General features: G+C 35.3%; 1 protein-coding gene across 2 annotated transcripts in view; it reads left to right on the top strand.

Moving 5' to 3' along the window:
- The window catches only part of ARHGAP32 (Rho GTPase activating protein 32), a 320,326-nt gene that overhangs the window by 207,688 nt on the left and 92,653 nt on the right, over nucleotides 1-19,985 (top strand). For both annotated transcript variants that reach the window (XM_046685165.1, XM_046685164.1), the window contains exons 6-9: nucleotides 8,958-9,095; nucleotides 11,391-11,483; nucleotides 12,329-12,451; nucleotides 13,994-14,071. In XM_046685165.1, the coding sequence (XP_046541121.1) occupies nucleotides 8,958-9,095; nucleotides 11,391-11,483; nucleotides 12,329-12,451; nucleotides 13,994-14,071 (432 nt within the window). The remainder of the gene's footprint in view (nucleotides 1-8,957; nucleotides 9,096-11,390; nucleotides 11,484-12,328; nucleotides 12,452-13,993; nucleotides 14,072-19,985) is intronic.

Raw genomic sequence — 19,985 nt, 5'->3', positions numbered from 1 at the left:
TTGGTATAATTTCTTCCTTAAATGTTAGGTATAATTCACCAGTGAACCCATCTGAGGCTGGTGCTTGGTTTTTGAGAAGTGTATTAATTGATTCGATTCCTTTAATAGATATAGGCCTATTCAGACTATTTCTTCTTGTGTGAGTTTTGGGAGATTGTATCTTTCAAGGAACTGGTCCATTTCATCTAAGGTATCAAGTTTGGGGGCATAGAGTTGTTTATAGTATTCCTTTATTATCCTTTTAATGTTCATAGGATCTGTTGTGATGTTTCTTTTTTTTTTTTTAACTAAGCCTGACTAGAGATTTATCAGTGTTATTGATCTTTTCAAAGAACCAGCTTTTAGTTTCGTTGATTTTCTCTATTAATTTTCTATTTCAAGTTCATTGATTACTGCTATAATTTTTATTGTTTCTTTTCTTCTCTCTATTTTGGTGTTAATTCGCTCCTCTTTTTCTGTTTTCCTAAGGGGGAATTTTAGATGATTGAGTTTTGAGTTTAGATCTTCCTTCTTTTCTAATATATGCCTTCAATACTATCAGTATCCTTCTAAACATTGCTTTTGCTGCATCCCACAGATTTTGATAACATTGTTTTAATTTTTATTTATTTAAATATAATTTTAAATTTCTCATAAGATTTCTTCTTTGATCCATGTGTGTTATTTAGAAGTGTGTTGTTTTAATCTTCAAGTATTTGAGGACTGTCTTGCTATCTTTTTGTTGCTGATTTCTAGTTTAATTCCATTGTGGTCTGAGAGCAGACATTGTGTTTTAAATTTTAAATTTGTTAAGGTTTGTTTTATGGCTCATGTTGTCTGTTTTGGTGAATGGTCTGTGTGAGCTTAAGAAGAATGTTGTTGGGTGAAGTAATCTTTAGATATCCACTACATACAGTTGATTGATTGTGTTGGTGGGTTCAAATATGTCCTTACTGATTTTCTACCTACTGGATCTGTCCATTTCTGATAGAGGGATGTTGAAGTCTCCAGTTTGTAATGGTGGACTCATCTATTTCTCCTCACAGTTCTATCAGTTTTTGCCTCACATGTTTTGACACTCTGTTGTAGGCATATACCCATTAAGGATTGCTATGTCTTTTTGGAGAATTGACTCCTTTATTATTATGTAATGCCCTTCTTCCTTGACAGCTTTCCTTGGCCTGAAGTTGACTCTCTGTGAAATTAGTGTAACTACTCCCACTTTCTTTTGATTAGTGTTAGAATTCTATATTTTTATCCATCCATTTACTTTAAATCTGTATGTATCTGTTCTAAAAACACCAGCCACTGGCAAATGCAGTATTACTTTTTCTTTATATTGACCACTTCCTTAATCATTTGGCTCAGAAGGAGTAATAGACGTGACTACTCTTCCTTTCTTTATGTAGGTTTAGGTTTCTGACCTATGTCATTTTCTTTCTTTCTGAAGAACTTTCTTTTAACATTTCTTGCAAGACAGGTCTGTGGCTACAAATTTTCTCAATTTTTGTTCACCGGGAAAAGTCTTTATTTCTCCTTTACTTTTGAAGGATAATTTTACAGGGTATAGAATTCTAGTTTAGTGATTTTTTTCTCTCAACACTAAATATTTCACCCTACTCTCTTCTTCTTCTGTGGTTTTTGAGGAGAGGTTGGATGTAATTCCTATCTTTGCTCCTCTATAGGTAAAGTGTTTTTTTCCTCTGGCTTCTTTCAGGATATTTTCTTTATCTTTGATTTTTCTTAAGTTTGAATATGATATGCCTAGGTGTAGTTATTTTGGCATTTATCCTGCTTGGTTTCTATAAGCTTCCTGGGTCTGTGGTTTGGTGTCTGGCATTGATTTGGAGAAATTCTCAGTCATTATTGCTTCTGTTCCTTTTCCTTCTGGTATGCTCATTATGTGTGTGTTACAGCTTTTCTGGTTGTTCCTCTTTTTCTGGATATTCTGTGGGGTTTTTTTCAGTCTTTTTTTTCTCTTTGCTTTTTTAGTTTTGGAAGCTTTTATTGTCATATGCTCAGGCTTGGAGATTCTTTCCTCAGTTGCGTTCAGTCTGCTAATGAGCCTGTCAAAGGCATTCTTCTTTTTGTTACAGTGTTTTTGATCTCTAGGATTTCTTTTCAATTCTTTCTTAGAATTTCCATTTCTCTGTTTACGTTTCTATTGGTTCTTGCATATTCTCTACTATTTCCATTTAAGCCGTTAGCGTATTCCTCATTGTTTTATTGGTTTGATAATTCCAACATTCCTGCCATATATGACTTTCTTCTGATGATTGTCCAGTCTCTCAAATTGTGTTTTTTGTCTTTTAGTATGATTTGTAATTTCTTGTTGAAAGGGGGACATGATGTATTAGGTAAAAGCAACAGATCCTATGACTAGGTCTCAGTCTTAATGAGGCTCTGTCCCTGGGCTTGGAATTCATAGGTGCTTCACAGCCCTCACTCCCCTGCCTTAAGTGAGACAGGAGGGCTGGAGTCAGATGGAGCTGGGTATTTCTCTTCCCAAGGTGACTTAGGCCCTGGTAAAACCCTGGTAGGTGAGGCTTTGGTTAGTTTCTCCTGAGGGTAGACTTTGTTGAGAACAGAGTGTTCTCGTGTATTTCAAAATAATTACTTTTCTCCTCCCCTGGCCAGAAGCATGAGGGGATTTTTCTCTTATTTTTGCTGTGAAAACCTGGTTGAACTTCTGGAGGTAAAACTCACAAAAGTGTGGGGCCCCTCCTGACTGTGCCCCATGGAGTTTTTGACTGTCAGACTCATCCACACTGAGCCTCCTGCAATTCGTCAGTTGCTGTTCTAGATTTTCTCCTGAGCTCTGGTTCCCACAGATTTTTGCCTAAGTTGTGATTCTCTGTATACACCTCTCAGTCTCTCCTGTTTGGGGACAGCTGTTTGCCCTGTGTTTTCATTTCTCTGATAGATCTAAGAAGAGTTGTTGATTTTTCAGTTTGTTCACCTTTCTACTTGTTAGGACAGAGTGGTGACTTCTAAGCTCCTTGCATACCAAACAGGAAATTAGAAGTCTGATGATTACTTTTTAACCTGACAGACAAGATCAGTTCTGAAACGTGGCTGAATCAACAATGTGTTTTCATAGAGCTTCTCATTTTCATGTGGTACTTTATAAGACAAAGCCAGATGAACTAAAAGTTGAACTGGCAGAACAAATAGAAAGCAGAGAACAGTATATTTTAATGCCTTTTAAAAATATTTTTTAAATACTTCTTTGGGAAGAATATCCTGAGCAAGAAGGACCAACCAACTTCTTTTTGACTTCTTTTAAGCAAAAAAAAATCAATATCTCAGTATCATAAGTCATTTAATATATCACTTCAGTATGTATTCAAGGAATTTTGTTGAGTGTAACAAACTGTCTGACTAAAAATGTTATAGCTCTCAGAAGGCTAATAGTTCCATCAAAGAGTTTGATTAGATATGCAGTCTACTAGGTTTTGGTAAATGATATGATAGGAGTATATAATATATTCTAGTAGAAAAATTGGCAAAGATATAAATAGATAATTCATAAAAAGATAGGCAATACCATTTTCACCTACTGGAAAAATTTTTTTTGCTTTTGAGGACTATTAGCCCTGAGCTAACTACTGCCAATCCTCCTCTTTTTGCTGAGGAAGACTGGCCCTGAGCTAACATCCATGCACATCTTCCTCTACTTTATATGTGGGACCCTACCCCAGCATGGCTTTTGCAAAGCAGTGCCATCTCCACACCCGGGATCCAAACCCGTGAACCCCGGGCCGCCGAGAAGTGGAACATGCACACTGAACCGCTGCACCACCAGGCCGGCCCCACCTACTGGAAAATTTTTAAGTGATTTTTTTCAGTGTTAGGAAGGATGCAGTGAAGTAGGCCCAAGAAGTGAAAATTCCACTTTTAGGAATTGTGTATGTATGTATTTTAACTTTTTATTTAAAAATAAGTTTAGACCTACAGAAAATTTGCAAAAATAGCGTACAGAGATCCATATGCCCTTCACTTAGCTTCCATTCATATCACATTTTTTAGGAATTCATTCTAAAGAAGTATAAGACATTAGAACATAAGCTTAAGTACAAATGTTATTACACTCTTGTTATCAATTATTGTATTCTAATCTTAGAACTTACCAAGTCTATCAGTTTGGAAGTTTTAACTGCTTTTCCAAAATTGATCTAAGTTAGTGAGGCTATCATTGTAGTTTCAGTGCATGTTAACAATTTCAACCAAACTAATATTTGCCTCTTACACTCCATGAATGACAGCTACATGACTAATATAGCATGCAAAAGGTATTTTTGTGCCAGACAGCTGTAACAGTGAAAAGACTATCATTAATGATAGTGAATACTTAATGAATGATAGCCAGGATGTGTGCTCAGTGACTGACATGGATTTTTTTATTTAATCTTCCAACAACCCCAGGACTGTTAACCTCCCCATTTTATAGATGAGTAAACTGAGGTTTAGAAGACTTATCTAAGGTCACATACTAGCAAGTAGCCCAGGACAGTCTAACTTGAAAGCCTGCATTCCTGATTACCGCTTTCCTCATTCATTTTTTTCTTTCCTTTCATTTCTCTTCTTTCCCTGTTTCACAGTCATGTAGGTCTAGAAATCTGCTTTGTATGCCAAGGGGAAAGTGATATTCCAAGTATCAAATGTTACCTTATGTCTTAGTTTGAGCTGCTGTACCAAAATACCACAGACTGGATGCTTTATAAAGAACAGAAGTTTATTTCTCACAGTTCTGGAAGCTGGAAGTCTGAGGTCAAGAAGTCAGAACGGTAAAGTTCTGGTGGGAGCCCTCTTCCAGGTTGCAGATTGCTGACTTCTCATTGTAACCTCACATTGCAGAGAGCAGAGAGGGGGAAGCAAGCTCTCTGGTGACTGTTATAAGGGTATTAATCCCCTTCAGGAGGGCTCCGCCCTCATGACGTCATCTAATCCCAAGGCCTTCCCAAAGACTCCACTTCCTAATGCCATCACATTGGAGGTTTGGGTTTCTGCATATGAATTTTGAGGAGACACAAGCATTCAGTCCATAACATATTACAATTATGTGAGAATATTCTCCATTTTGTAAGGAATGCTTACTGAAAAGGATTAGAAACAGAGCCAATTTCTGTTCTAAAAGCACCAGGCACAAGCAGATGCAGTACTACATTTTTTTTATATCAACCACTTCCATAGTCAGTTGGCTCAAATGGAGTAATAGATGTGAATGTACTAAGTCGTCAGGTCATTTCTGTCTTTTCCTCTAATAAAATGGAATGAGTATACGTGTGTTTAGAGTTGATCTTGATTGATTGCTCTGCTTTTGTACTAGGGACTTAAAATCCTAATGTTACATTTTCTTCTGAAAGGGAACATGAAAACAAAACAAACGAAAGTCACTAGAGCATGTGAATTATTTTAAAATAGTGATAACTGAATTTAAGATTTTACTCTCCAAAACTGATAATCTGATAATTCAGCCAATGTGCAAAACAACTTTTGACCTATAAAGATATATTCACTCTGCCCTGGTTGAAACCCTGATGTACTTAAAAGGAATTGATAAAAACGTTCTTTTATCTTTTCAGTTGCTGAGCTTTTGGTGACCAGTCGTTTATTCCGCTAAGTGTCATGGGGTTTTGTCTGGAAACATTGTTCCCTAGTTCTTACATGTTCAGCCTAGAACAAGTTCTCTAAATTAATAAAGAACAGTAATAGCTAGCATGTATTGAGCAATTTCTATTACCTGGTACTCTACTTCTAATACGCATTTTATATTAATTTACTTTGTTCAATTCTTAAACAATAGAATTTACAATTGGGACATTCTGATCCTAGAGTCAAGGTTTTAGCTGTTTATTTCAAGAGTTGGTTAATCTATATATCTTCAGGATCTGGGCAGTTAATATAAATAAGGAAAATGGCTGGGTATGGTAATTACTTTGGCAAATTAGACCTTGCTGTGCTGTATCTAAAGGTATTCAAATACAGTTTTAAAAAACACTATAGCCAAACCACAATCAGATGAAGGTATGGATAAATTTAAAATACTATGGGTGATGGCAGTGAGACCTTGTCCAGATGGAAATTTAACTTATTATATTGGACACTTATTTTAATCCATATTCTTTCACATACCTATGTGAGATTTTGAGGAAATTATTTAATCTGTGATTATATCCATAGATAAGGAAATAAAATCTTATGTTACTTCTTTTTGACAATATGCTGTGAATCGAGGGGCAAGTCCCAAACTCGGAGCAGATGTTTGCAATACATGTCAATGATAAAAGATGATTTTTCCAACACATTAGCAAGTAAGCAAACAAAAAACTTCTGTAAATCAAGAAGAAAAAGTTATTTTAATGGAGAAAATGAACAGATTTCTGGTAGGAATAGGTAATTCACACAAAATTGGTATTATCACTTTGGAGACCAGTTTGGCAAATGTGAAATAAAGTTAACGATGGCCATACATTATGATCTAGCACTTCCACTTCCAAGTAGGTCCTGTGGAGAATCTCTCACAAAAGGGCGGGACAAGACATGAACGTGTTCATTGCAGCACTGCATGCAGTAATACCAAGTGTGAAATACCTACTTCTCTTCCACAGGGGAATGGAAAAATAGACTGGATTTTATTCCTATAGTAGATTATACTTCAGCATTCATCTAATAATAGTGCTATCTATATCAGCATGGATAAATCTCAACATGAGGTTGAGTGGAAACTCTGAGTTCCAAAAGGATGTGAATTATATAATACAATTTATATACAAATTCAAAACAATAATATATATTCTTTATGGATACATGCATATAAAGGAAAGGTATAAAAAATGCATTTATGCATGATAACAATGCACATCAACTTCAGTCCTTACCTTTAGAAGGGTGAACGTGAGGGAGAATGGGGCTTTATGTCTGTGGTAATTGGTTCTTTAGAAAAACGTCCAGAGCTTTAGGGGGATAAAAGTTTAATTTCTGTGATAGAGACCATAGGTATGTGTTAAATTATTTTTTGTACTTCTCTGGTATTTGAAGTGTTTTAAAATATATTTTAAACGTGAAGTAAAAAATAATTGCAACTATGTGATAATTTTTTCTTTTTTTTTTTCCCCGGCTTTGTTGTTTACTTTTTATTTTTGCCATCCCAAAGGAACAAGTATTTAGCCCCCTGTGATCTTTCAGGGAATCTTTGGGTAAAAGGCAGTAGTAGAACTGAGAAAACAAAGGAGCTTACTTGAGCAAAGAGTAAAAGAATGACTTTCCATAGGAGAAGGAACAGCACTTAAAAATCATGGAGGCAAGAAAAGGAACATACATCTCATAAATTGAATAAATGCAAGTAATTGAGTATAACTGGAAGCAAAGAAAGGGCATGGAGGAGTAGTGAGTGAGATCAGACTGTAAATTTAGACAGGGCCCAGATGATGAAAATCATGATATGTGCACATATGTTTGGATTTAATTCTGTGGATCAGTGGTTCCCAATTCAGGTTGATCAACAGAATTAACTGGATCCGATTCCAGACTTACTGAACTAGCGTTTCTTAGAATAGAGATCAGGCCACTCTTCTTTAAAAGTCTCTGCCACATCTATTCTCTTATTTCATTCTAACAACCCTGCTCCCCATCTGTGTAGTGGAGAATTGCAGTCCAAAGTAGAATTAGGCAAGTTTATCGTGGTAGTTTCTGACATACCTGTGTTCAGAATTCAGCTCCTCTCCTATGAAGTCATGCTGTCTGCTCTGCCCCGTCTGGCTGAGGCAAATGAAAAAGAGCCACAGGAAAAATATTTTCTTTAATTCTGAGATGGTTGCTCTGGAGGCTTTTTCTCCCAGTCCCTCTGGGTTTTTATGAGATGAAAGCCTCTGTTATAAAATTAAGTTAAATTTCAAAAGTAAATGATTTGCAATTGGGACCTGCTCATCATTGACAACCATAGGAGCTCTGGAAGGAGTTTTGGCAGTGTGACCTGATAAGCTTTGCATTTTGTATAGTGGAGGAGGGAGCGGGGGAGGAGATCAGTGGCAAAGCGTGGTAGCAGTATTCCAGGTAAGAAATGATGTCGGGGGGCCAACCCAGTGGCACAGCAGTTAAGTTCACACATTCTGCTTTGGTGGCCCAGGGTTTGCCAGTTCAGATCCTGGGTGCGGACCTATGCACCGCTTGTCAAGCCATGCTGTGGCAGGCATCCTATATATAAAGTAGAGGAATATGGGCACAGCTGTTAGCTCAGGGCCAGTCTTCCTCAGCAAAAAGAGGAGGATTGGCACAGATGTTAGCTCAGGGCTAATCTTCCTAAAAAAAAGAAATGATGTCAGTCCTTACTAAAGCTCAGGCTATAGGAAGTGATAGACTTAAGAGAAAATTAGAAGGCAGTATGTAAGAAGTATGTAAGAAGTATGTCTGTGAATGGATTTTCATTTTTAATGAGCTTGTAGATTGGTCAAGGAAAGGAAGAAAGCCTGAGAAGTGGGAGAGAGATGAATTCTACATGATACATGCATATTGAATCTTTATAGATGAAGACTTCAGTAGTTTGGATTGTCAGTATATTTCTAGTCTCAGTCACAGAAAATGTTTGTGATAACTAATCAATAACCTGATGTTATTTTTCTTTAATTTTTGGTAATATTCTCCCACCCAAATTATTTTATGGTTCTTTCTGTGGGTTTAAGGTCACATGCTGTCTTACCATCTAGCAGTTTTTGTTTTCAAAGAGAGCCAGTGGACTCTGACCAGCAGTAGGAAAAGAGTTAGTGGAGAGTTCTATCTTATGTTCCGTTATTGACCTTTTGATGTGCTATAACTTAGTAGACTGTTTTGGAGTTTAACTGTTTACTATCAAGTTAATAGAAGCTTTTCCCTAGAAAATATAAACTCTCATGAATAGAATACCATTATAGAATAAGGCCTGATTCATAAGCATTTCCTAATAGAGATGAATCATAGGAATCTTGTTTTCTTACCCATAGGGCAAAAGTTGGATTGTTAAAAGAAGCTATGAAGATTTTCGGGTACTTGATAAACATCTTCATCTATGTATTTATGACCGACGATTCTCCCAGCTTGCAGAGCTTCCCCGTTCTGATGTCCTGAAGGACAGTCCAGAGGTAAGCATTTAATATTTTTCAGAAATAATCACTATATATAAATTGGCTGAAATTTTTGGCTGGATACTAAATAAAAGCTTATATTGAACACTCAGGATGATTCCTGGGATTATTATTTCATAACTAAAAAATTAGTAATACTGTGTAGAATGTTTGGAATTAAAGTAGATTGAGTATATAATTTTGTAAGAAGAACTCGTATAATTTATAAATGGGCAATATATATGAGCAGACCATTCCTCAAAGAGAATATAAAATATGCAAGCAAAAATATGGAAAACCATTGATGTCAGTAGTAATCAAAGAATTGCGTGTTAAAACAATGCTGTTTGCTTAGTTTATGATGGCAGGCTGTGTCAATGCACATACCTCCACTCCTGCCAAAAATGTCTGCTAAAAATATAAAAGATTTTAAGAAATTTTAAAAGGTAAGAGATTCTTTATAACATCCGAAAATAAAAAGAACCACTGGGGAATCAAAAATCATGAGAAATCTTTGAAAGGAGATAGGATAAGATTTATGGGGGTGATTGAAAATACAGTATAAAAAACACGTGTAAGAGGACTGCAAAAGATAGATAAACTGGCAATCTCAAATGTAAAAACTAAATAAACAAGTGGCTGGCCCCATGGTGTAGTGGTTAAGTTTTGTGCGCTTCGCTTCAGCAGCCTGGAAGTGGTTTGGATCCTGGGCACAGACCTACATGCTGTGGTGGCGACCTACATATAAAGTGGAGGAAGACTGGCACAGATGTTAGCTCAGGGCTAATCTTCCTCACCAAAAACAACAACAACAAGAAGAAGAACAACAACAAAAAGCTGAATAAACAAAATAACTGAGAAGAGCAAGCAGGGGGCTTTCAGAAGCATGATCGCTATTGTCAGAGAGAAAGTGAAGCAGTCACATTCATGGAATGAGAGCAGATTTTTATAAAAATAAATAGAGATCTGAGCAATGAACAAATGATCATTTAAATTAATTTTAATAATGGGAAACCTGAATAGATGGACTATATACAAAATAGACACAGATAAAGAGACAGTAGTAAGCTGGAAGAGCAAGCTTTATAAGAATACAGCCCCCAAAGGGATAACAGGTTAAAATGTTGTTAGGGAACAGTTGAGTATCACAGAGAATAGATCCAGAAATTCCTTCTTCCCTCTCATAGGAGTTATAGGATAGAGAGTTGATGGAAATAACTAAAAGTTAATATAAGAAAATTCCTTAAAGCTAAAGAAAGGCAAGTTTTCAGATTAAATGGACCCTTTAAGTGCTAAATATAATGAATAAAAAGACACATCTAGAAAGATTGTAGTAAAATTTGAAAATGCTGAAATAGAAAGAAGACCCAAAAAGCTTCCAGAGAGCAAAAAACAGATTTCTCAAATGAGCAAGAATTGTAATGGCCTTAGACTCCCTGGCAGCCACAATGGATGCTTGAAAACAGTGCAAAATATCTTCCAAGTCTTGAGGGGAAGCCATTTCAAATCTGTAATTAATTCCAAGGCAATTAAGTAGGTGTGGCAAAGTAGAGACATCATCAGTCACGCAAGCACTGACAGTGCAGCAGGGTCTCAGGAATGTCTTAAACCACAGATTCTTACAGATTCTTTTGTATCATAGAAAATCTAGATGTTTCTCTGTCTCCCTTTCCCATCTCTGCCTATCCATTACATTTCTCTTTCTCATATTGTCTCAGAACATGGCCACCACCAACAGGTCCCAGGTTTTTATCTCTTTTTAAGACAGCAGCCAGTTTGAGCTGAAATTTTGTATCACAATTCCTAATTCCTGCAGTAACCTTTGTTAGGCCAGTCACTGTTTGGTCCCATTCCTGGATCAATGATGTAGGATCATGTATGAGCAGGGCTGTCCTGCCACAGCTGAGTGCATGGAAGGTTGTAGCAGGTCTTGGAGAAGGAGTTTCAGAAAAGCAAGGGGAAGCTGGGCAGAAAAGCCAAGTATGTCTCTGCTATAATTATCTTTTTTACATGTTTAGTGCAGAAGTAGAAAGGGAAAGCAGTAAAATTAGAAGCTATAAAATAGTATAACCCCTGATGATGAGAGGCTAAAAGTTAAAGTTCTGCACAAGACAGGGAATTACTATGTAAGTGCCCATAGTTGCAGTTTGTGGAACTGCTAAGCCTCTGTGAAGAATCCTTTTATAACTATTAAAATGCCAACAAATCTGCAGGGTTTTTTTTGCCAGAGAAAACCAATTTACACCAGTTCCTCTGACAGAGTGTAGTATCTTTACTGTGCGTTACCACTGAATTCTTTCTCTTTAACTCTAGTCGGTCACTCAGATGCTTATGGCTTACCTGTCCCGCCTTTCAGCTATTGCTGGCAACAAGATCAATTGTGGACCTGCCCTTACTTGGATGGAGGTATTATCTAATTCACCTCTTATTAAAGTTTATTTTTAAATTTTCTGCTTAAGACTTTAATAGTGATTTAATTTTGATAGCTATTGAGTTTCAGGAATCGAAGAAATGGAGTTTGTTCTCATCTTCTGGAAGGATAGATATGTGATACGTTAAACATTTTTCATCTCAAATATATCTTCCTTTGATAATCCAGGAAACTGCTTTTAATATATTTTATGAATGATGGTGACATCTGTAATTTTGATGTTTAATGTATTAAGGTATACATTTAGCAAGGTGTTGACTTAGTAATTGAAAATATTTTTCAGGTATTGATGATCAAGAGACAATTGACCTTTTAAAGGGTCTGATTTAAGAATAAATCTTGAGTGATACAGTATTCAGTAAATGTGTTAGGTATTTCTCCTTAATTTGCATGTGTAGAGTTATATTACTCTATTCTCCCAGTGGAAATTGGGAAGAGAGAGTGGAAAGGACAAAGAAGATAGAATGTAGAGCTAGGCCAACTTGCACTGAGATCTTGACTCTTTCATTATTGGCTGTGTGATCTTGGACAAATTATTTAATCTGTCATCAATTACATAGCCTCTTTTAGCTTTAGCATCTTCATCTTTAAATGATAATAACTATCTTTTAGAGTTATGAAAATTAAATTATAGCATATACGTTATATGCACAGCACAATGACTGTCATATATTAAGTACTGAATAAATGGTAGGTTGTGTTTTTGTAAAGATTCTTTGGGTTATAGTTTCTCTAAATCAGATTATATTATAGATAGTCAAAGAAACTTTTGCAAGTCCCATGTCTTTAGCCATCTCATAGTATGTTTTCTTTGTTACAGATTGATAATAAGGGAAATCACCTTCTAGTTCATGAGGAATCATCCATTAACACTCCTGCGGTCGGTGCTGCTCATGTTATCAAGAGGTACACTGCTCGGGCCCCTGATGAATTGACCTTAGAGGTAAATGACTAAATATGCTATGTGTAAACACAGTCCCTGCTACCTTTCCAACCTCATCTTTAATTTTTTAAAATCATTTCCTTAATTAAAAGCACTGGGTTTTTCCATACCCCATTATTTTTCAGCCTTAGAATGCCATCTATTTTTATTTAAATGACTGTACTCATCCTTGAAAACTCAGCTTAAATGTCTCCCGTTTCTTCTGGGGCGTCATCCTTGATCGTCTTCCCCCTCCTCCAGGCAGATGTATACCATAAAAAACCCTGGACTGATGTCATTCTGAACTGTTCTCATGGCATATCTTTGTCATATCACTTATTACATTCAATTATAATTGTTTTCCTGTTTGTGAGCTTTTTTGTAAGTCAGGGCTCAGTCTTCTGTCATTGTGTTTTTAGTACCTGAAAATGATACCCAGTGATGCTTTCTTCCTGTTGTGTGTTCAAAGATTGAGTTAAAAATGAAAAGTGAAATGAACATTTCTTGCTATCTAATGTTAAAGTAGGGGAATTATTTCTTCCTTTAATATTGGCTAATGACCGACAAATAAAAATACTGACAGTAATTCAATTTAAGAAAAACAATATCAATTTTTACTGTATAGTATTTGAACTATTCTCAAACTAAATTTTTAGGTTCTACACACAAAAGAATGTAGCTCTTGAAAGATACCATGTCTGTTAGCAAACATAGCTTTGTGAAGATGATTCTTTTGTGACTTGAAAAATTAGTTGTGAATATACAAAGAAAAATTCTTAAAGCAATATTGTGTACATTACTGACATTGCTCTGAAATACTTAGCTGTGTTTTACCACAGAGATCATCACTTACTTTGATTAAAGAATATAACTTCCATTAAATATATTACTAAAAACTATTGTGATTTTTATATGTGTGGTTTTGTAAAAGTTTGTGTAAACTTCTCTCTTTTAGAGTGAAGAAAAGTAAGCTATTTAGTGGAAATGTTATATTGTACCATCTATTGAAAGAAGTATAGTTGTCATCAAATTTTACATTTTCTGAGAATAACCCAGCAACGGTAGACATCTTAGGCCTTTCCTATATGACTAAATAAGGTATGTCAAGTGCTCAACACAGTGCCTGGCGCAGGGTAAGTGCCCACTAAGTGTGGGATGAATAGAAGCTGTTGCTGTTCTAAATATGAGTATTTAAAACTGTCTTTTATAAGTGAATCTGATCACTTTTAGTAACAGCAGTCACAGTGTTCTAACAGAAGCAACGGTGATGGTATGATGCCCAGCATTCACCAATCTTACGCTATAAACCCGGCTTCCTGAAGTCACTCCACGTGTTAGTTGCATCAGTCTTTGTGCTGCTCAACTGTTGTAGACCTCTCCTTAACAAGTGGTTAAGATTGTTAAATTCTTTACGGAAGGAAGTGTTATGTCTTTCCAGAAATAATTAGCCAGAGAATAAGATAGTATTTACTTTTTTGTTATAGTTCAGATTTATATTCTAGACAGTAAAAATTGGTTTAAAATTTGGCTAAAAACGTTTCACTTAACATTTTTTTCTCCTAGGTGGGAGACATTGTTTCTGTTATTGACATGCCCCCCAAAGTGTTGAGCACATGGTGGAGAGGCAAGCACGGATTTCAGGTAGGCCACAGGGAAGGAGGTGAGAAAAGTACAAAGAACAGTTTTGCTTTATTCCTCAGGAATATCTCTGTCTACAGCATGTACTGGCAATAGACTTTGTCATCAGAAATTTTGTCTGCAGTGATAGAAAAACGTAGATAATATTATACTTCGATTTCCTTTTCTAGTTACTACTGTGGTGGTTTTTATCTTCTTCTCTAAACAGTGACATAGCCAAAGTATGAGGAGAATCGCAGGCCTGATGACCACTTTTAGATTATGAGGCCTGGAATTCTGCTTTGTTTTGAATACTGATGTAAAAATCGTGATTCACATATGTTTTCTCTCTAGAATTGTCAGTTTGATCAGCATTTTTCTTTAAAAATGTGTTGTAACTGTTAATGTAAACAGTGTATTAATTCCAGAACAACAACAGAATCTAAAGTCTCAGTTCTTTTTCCAGATATGGCTGAATAATTTGAGACCTGGTAGTGGCATTTTTTAGATAGTGCTTCTGATTTCCATAGGATAGATAGCTTTTCTTTTATCTTTTCAAACTATCAAAAGAAGAGCATCTGAAAATGAAAATGCCTTTAAATTGTGTCCTTAATATATAACCTGTGGTTTTTTGTGGTCTGTTTATGAAAATGTTCTTAAAATGTTATATAAGTAAAATGCTCATGCTATATAGTTAGAAATATTAATAACTATCATATAAATATCTTGAGCTTTTAACTACATATTAAGCTAAAAACTAATTATTAGGTTTTTATGAAATGTATTTTATTTGAAAAAAAGAATCATGCAGTTTACATCAGTATGCATGGTGGTTAAGAGCATGGGCTCTGGTGACAGGTTGCCTGGGTTGTAGAACTGTGTTATGAGCAAGTTATTTCACTTCTTTGTGCCTCAGTTTCCCCTATTGTAAAATGAGAATTGTAGGTCTATTCTTTACCTCATAAGATTATCATGAACATTAAGTGTATGAGGATAAAATATATACTTAGACTATGCCTGATGCATATTTTTCAAACAGTAAATGTTGGTTTTTATATTTCAATAATTATTTTTATTTAACAAATTTAATTTGATCTATTCCTTTATTTATTATAAAAGTATCTACAGCAATTTAACTTGATGATTAAAAGCAGAAAAGTCACATCCACATTACCCCACAAATCTTCTTTTTGTAAAGCTGGGGGTCTTCCTTTGTCTGTGCTCTGATTTTCTTAATTGCTATCAATAATTGGTGCTTTGATTAAATATAAAAGTAAATAGAAGACTGAGGTTATCTTTTTTCCTCTTAAGGGGTCTGTTCTCCGTGTTCATGGAAATGAGCTATAAACTTTAGAGCCTGAAAGATCATCAGAAATAAATGTGGCTTTAAAATGACAGTTATTTTTTGGTTTTCATACTACCTTTCTTAGCATCTTAGACAAGTCACTTGCTTCCGTCGCACTTTAGTTTCTTAATTGGAGAGTTCCACCTAAAATCCCTCTAGTCCTTCTCAACTTTTTATTTATTTATTTATTGAGGTCATATTGGTTTATAACATTGTATAAATTTCAGGTGCACATCATTATATTTCGACTTCTGTATATACGTTGTGTTCCCCACCAGCAGTCTAATTGCCATTTGTCACCATACAAATGTCTGCCTTTCACTCTGCCCCAACCCCCTTCTCATCTGGGAAGCACCAGTCTGTTCTTTGTATCTGTTTGTTGCTGTTGTTTTATCTTCCACATATGAGTGAAATCATATGGAATTTGTCTTTCTCCATCTGACTTATTTTGTTGAGCATAATACCCTCCAGGAACATCCATGTTGTTGCAAACGGCAGGATTTCATCTTTTTTTATGGTTGCTTAGTAGTCCACTCTGTGTGTGTGTTTGTGAAATGTTCTTTATCCATTCATCTTTCAGTGGGGAATTTAGGTTGTTACCAAGTCTTGGCTGTTGTGAATAATGCTGCAGTGAACATAGGGGTACATGTATCTTTTTGAATTAGTATTTTCATGTTCTTTGGATAAATACTCAAAAGTGAAATATCTGGATCATATGGTAGTTCTGTTTTTAATTTTTTGAGGAATCTCCATACTGTTTTCAGTAGATGCTGTATCAATCTGTGTTCCCAACAGCAGTGTATGAGGGTTCTCTTTTCTCCACATCCTCTCCAACTCTTGTTATTTCTTGTCTTTTTGGTAATAGCCATTTTGATAGGCATGAGCTGATTGATATCTCCTGGTGGTTTTGATTTGCATTTCCCTTATAATTTGTGATGTTGAACATCTTTTCATATGCATGTTGGCTATCTGTATGTCTTCTTTGGAACAATGTCTGTTCAGATCCTCTGCCCATTTTTTGATCAGATTGTTTTTTTTTTTTTTTGTTTGGGTGTATGAGTTCTTTATATGTTTTGGCTATTAAACTCTTATCAGATATATGATTTGCAAATATCTTGTCTCAGTTGTTAGGTTGTGTCTTTGTTTTGTTGATGATTTTCTTTGCTGTGCATGAGCTTCTTAGTTTGATGTAGTCTCATTTGTTTATTTTTTCTTTTGTTTCCCTTGCCTGAGGAAACATGCTATTCAAAAAGATCCTGCTAAGACTGATGTCAAAGAGTATATTGCCTGTATTTTCTACTAGGAATTTTATGATTCAGGTCTTATAGTCAAGTCTTTAATCCATTTTGCATTAATTTTTGTGTATGGTATAAGATAATGGTCTACTTTCATTTTGCATTTGGCTATCCGGTTTTCCAAACACCATTTACTGAGGAGATTTTCCTTTCTCCATTGTATTTTCCTTACTCCTTTGTCAAAAATTAGCTGTCCATGAATGTGTAGATTTATTTCTGGGCTTTCAGTTCTGTTCCATTGATCTGTATGTCTGTTTTTCTGCCAGTATCATGCTGCTTTGATTACTACAGCTTTGTAGAATACTTTGAAATCAGGGAGTGTGATTCCTCCAGCTTTGTTCTTTTTTCTCCGGATTGCTTTGGCTATTTGGGGACTTGTGTTGTTCCATATAAATTTTAGGATTCTTTTTTTCTATTTTCGTGGAAAATGTTGTTGGGTCATTGATAGTGATTGCATTGAATCTGTAGATTGCTTTAAGTAGTATGGACATTTTGACTATGCTAATTCTTCCAATCCATGAGCACAGAATATCTTACCGTTTTTTTGTGTCTGCTTCAATTTCTTTCAACAATGTTTTATCATTTTTAGTGTACAGATCTTTCACTTCCTTGATTAAATTTATTACTAGGCATTTTATTCTTTTCCTTGTGATTCTAAATAGGATTGTGTTTTGTTTTGTTTTGTTTTGTTTTTTTGAGGCAGCTTAGCCCTGAGCTAACGTCTGCCACCAGTCCTTCTCTACTTTATATGTGGGACACCTGCCACAGCATGGCTTGACAAGTGGTGCATAAGTCCGCACCCGGGATCTGAACTGGTGAACCCCAGGCTGCCAAAGCAGAACATGTGAACTTAACCACTGCACCACTGGGCCAGCCCAGGATTGTGTTTTTGATATCTCTTTCTGCTATTTTGTTGTTAATGCATAGAAACACAACTGATTTGTATATGTTGATTTTGTACCCTGCAACTTTACTGTATTGGTTTACTATTTCTAATAGTTTCTTGGTGGATTCTTTAGGGTTTTCTATATATAAAATCGTGTCATCTGCAAATTTTACTTCTTCCTTTCCAACTTGGTTACCTTCTACTTCATTTTCTTGCTTAATTGCTCTGGCTAAAACTTCCAATACTGTGTTGAATAGGAGTGGCAAAAGTGGGCATCCTTGTCTTCTTCCTGTTCTTAGAGGGATAGCTTTCAGTTTTTCACCATTGAGTATGATGTTAGCTGTGGTTTTGTCATATATGGCCTTTGTTATGTTGAAGTACACTCCTTCTATACCTATTTTATTCAGAGTTTTTATCGTAAATGGATGCTGAATCTTGAATACTTTCTCTGCGTCAGTTGAATTGATCATGTGATTTTTAGTCTTCATTTTGTTTATGTGGTGTATCACATTGATTTGCAGATGTTGAAGCATCCTTGCATTCCTGGAATAATTCACACTTGATTGAGGTGTATGATCCATAATATATTGTTGTATTTGATTTGCTGATGTTTTGTTGATGATTTTTCCATCTATGTTATCAGTGATATTGGCCTTTAATTTTCTTTTTTTTGTTGTCTTTGTTTGGTTTTGGTATCAGAGTAATGTTAGTCTTGTAAAATGAGTTAGGAAGAGTCCCCTCCTCTTCAGTGTTTTGGAAGAATTTCAGAAGGATAGGTGTTAAATCTCTTTAAATGTTTGGTAGAAATCACTAAGGGAGCTGTCTGGTCCTCGCCTTTTGTTTTTTGGGAGGTTTTTGATTACTACTTCAGTCTCTTTACTAGTGATCAGTCTATTCAGATTCTCTATTTCTTCTTGATTCAGTTTTGGAGAGTTGTATAATTCTAGGAATCTATCTATTTCTTCTAGATTATTCAATTTGTTGACGTATAGCTTTTCATAGTATTCTCTTAGAACCCTTTGTATTTCTGTGGTATCCATTGTAATTTCTCCTCTTTTATTTCTGGTTTTATTTATTTTAGTTGTCTCTATTTTTTTCTTGGTGAGTCAAGCTAAAGGTTTGTCAATTTTGTTTATCTTTTCACAGAACCAGCTTTTAGTTTCATTGATCTTTTCTATTGTCTTTTTACTATCTATTTAATTTCTTTCTGCTCTGATTTCTATTATTTCCTTCCTTCTACTGAGTTTTGGTTGCATTTGTTCTTCTTTTTGCAGTTCCTTTTGGTGTAATGTTAGATTGTTTATTTGAGATCTTTCTTGTTTTGGGGGTAGGCCTGTATTGCTATAAACTTCCCTCTTCAGCACCATTTTTACTGCATCCCATAGATTTTGGTATGTCTTATTTTCATTTTCATTTGTCTCCAGGTATTTTTTTTTCTCTCCTTTGATTTCTTATTGGCACAGTAGTTGTCTGGTAGCATTTTGTTTAATCTCCACACATTTGTGACTTTTTGAGTTTTCTTCTTGTAGTTGATTTCCAGTTTCATACCATTGTGGTTGGAAGAGACTCTTGATATTATTTCAGTCTTCTTAAATTTATTGAGACCTATTTTGTGGCCTAACACGTGGTCTGTCTTGGAGAGTGTTCCATGTGTGTTTGAAAAGGAGGAGTATACTGCTGATTTTGAATGATATGGTCTGTGTATATATATATATTAAATCCATCTGGTCTAATGTGTTGTTTAAGGTCAGTGTTTCCTTATTGATCTTCTGTCTGGATGATCTATCCATTGATGTAAGTGGGGTGTTAAGGTCTCCTACTAGTATTGTGTTACTGTCAATTTCTCCTCTTATGTCTGTTGAAACTTGCTTTATGTATTTAGGTGCATAGGTAGTATTTGAGTACATAGATGTTTATAAGTGTTAAATCCTTTTGTTGAATTATTCCCTTTGTCATTAGATAATGCTCTTCTTTGCCTTTGTTACATCTTTGTTTTAAAGTCTGTTTTGTCTGATATAAGTATTGTTACCTCAGCTTTTTTTTCATTTCCATTTGCATGGAATATCTTTTTCTGTCCCTTCACTTTCAGTTAGTGAGTGTCTTTAGGTCTGACGTTTGTCTCTTGTATACAACATAGATGGCTCTTGGTTTTTATCCATTTAGCCACCCTGTGTCTTTTGTTAGGAGCATTGAATCCATGTACTTTTAAAGTAATTATTGATAAGTATGTACTTATTGCTATTTGTTACGTTTTTCTGGATGTTTTCGTAGTTCTACTCTATTTCTTTCTTTTTCTCTTGTTCTCTGACCTTGTGATCTGATGACAATTTGTGTATCTCTTAACATCATATTGTAGCTATAGATGATTTTAGTAATTTTGTCTTTTTACTTTTATACTAACTTTATAGATGG

This window comes from Equus quagga, chromosome 14 (genome assembly GCF_021613505.1).
Source record: "Equus quagga isolate Etosha38 chromosome 14, UCLA_HA_Equagga_1.0, whole genome shotgun sequence".
NCBI classification, from domain to species: Eukaryota; Metazoa; Chordata; class Mammalia; order Perissodactyla; family Equidae; genus Equus; species Equus quagga.
This window is presented reverse-complemented; position numbering and strand designations above follow the sequence as displayed.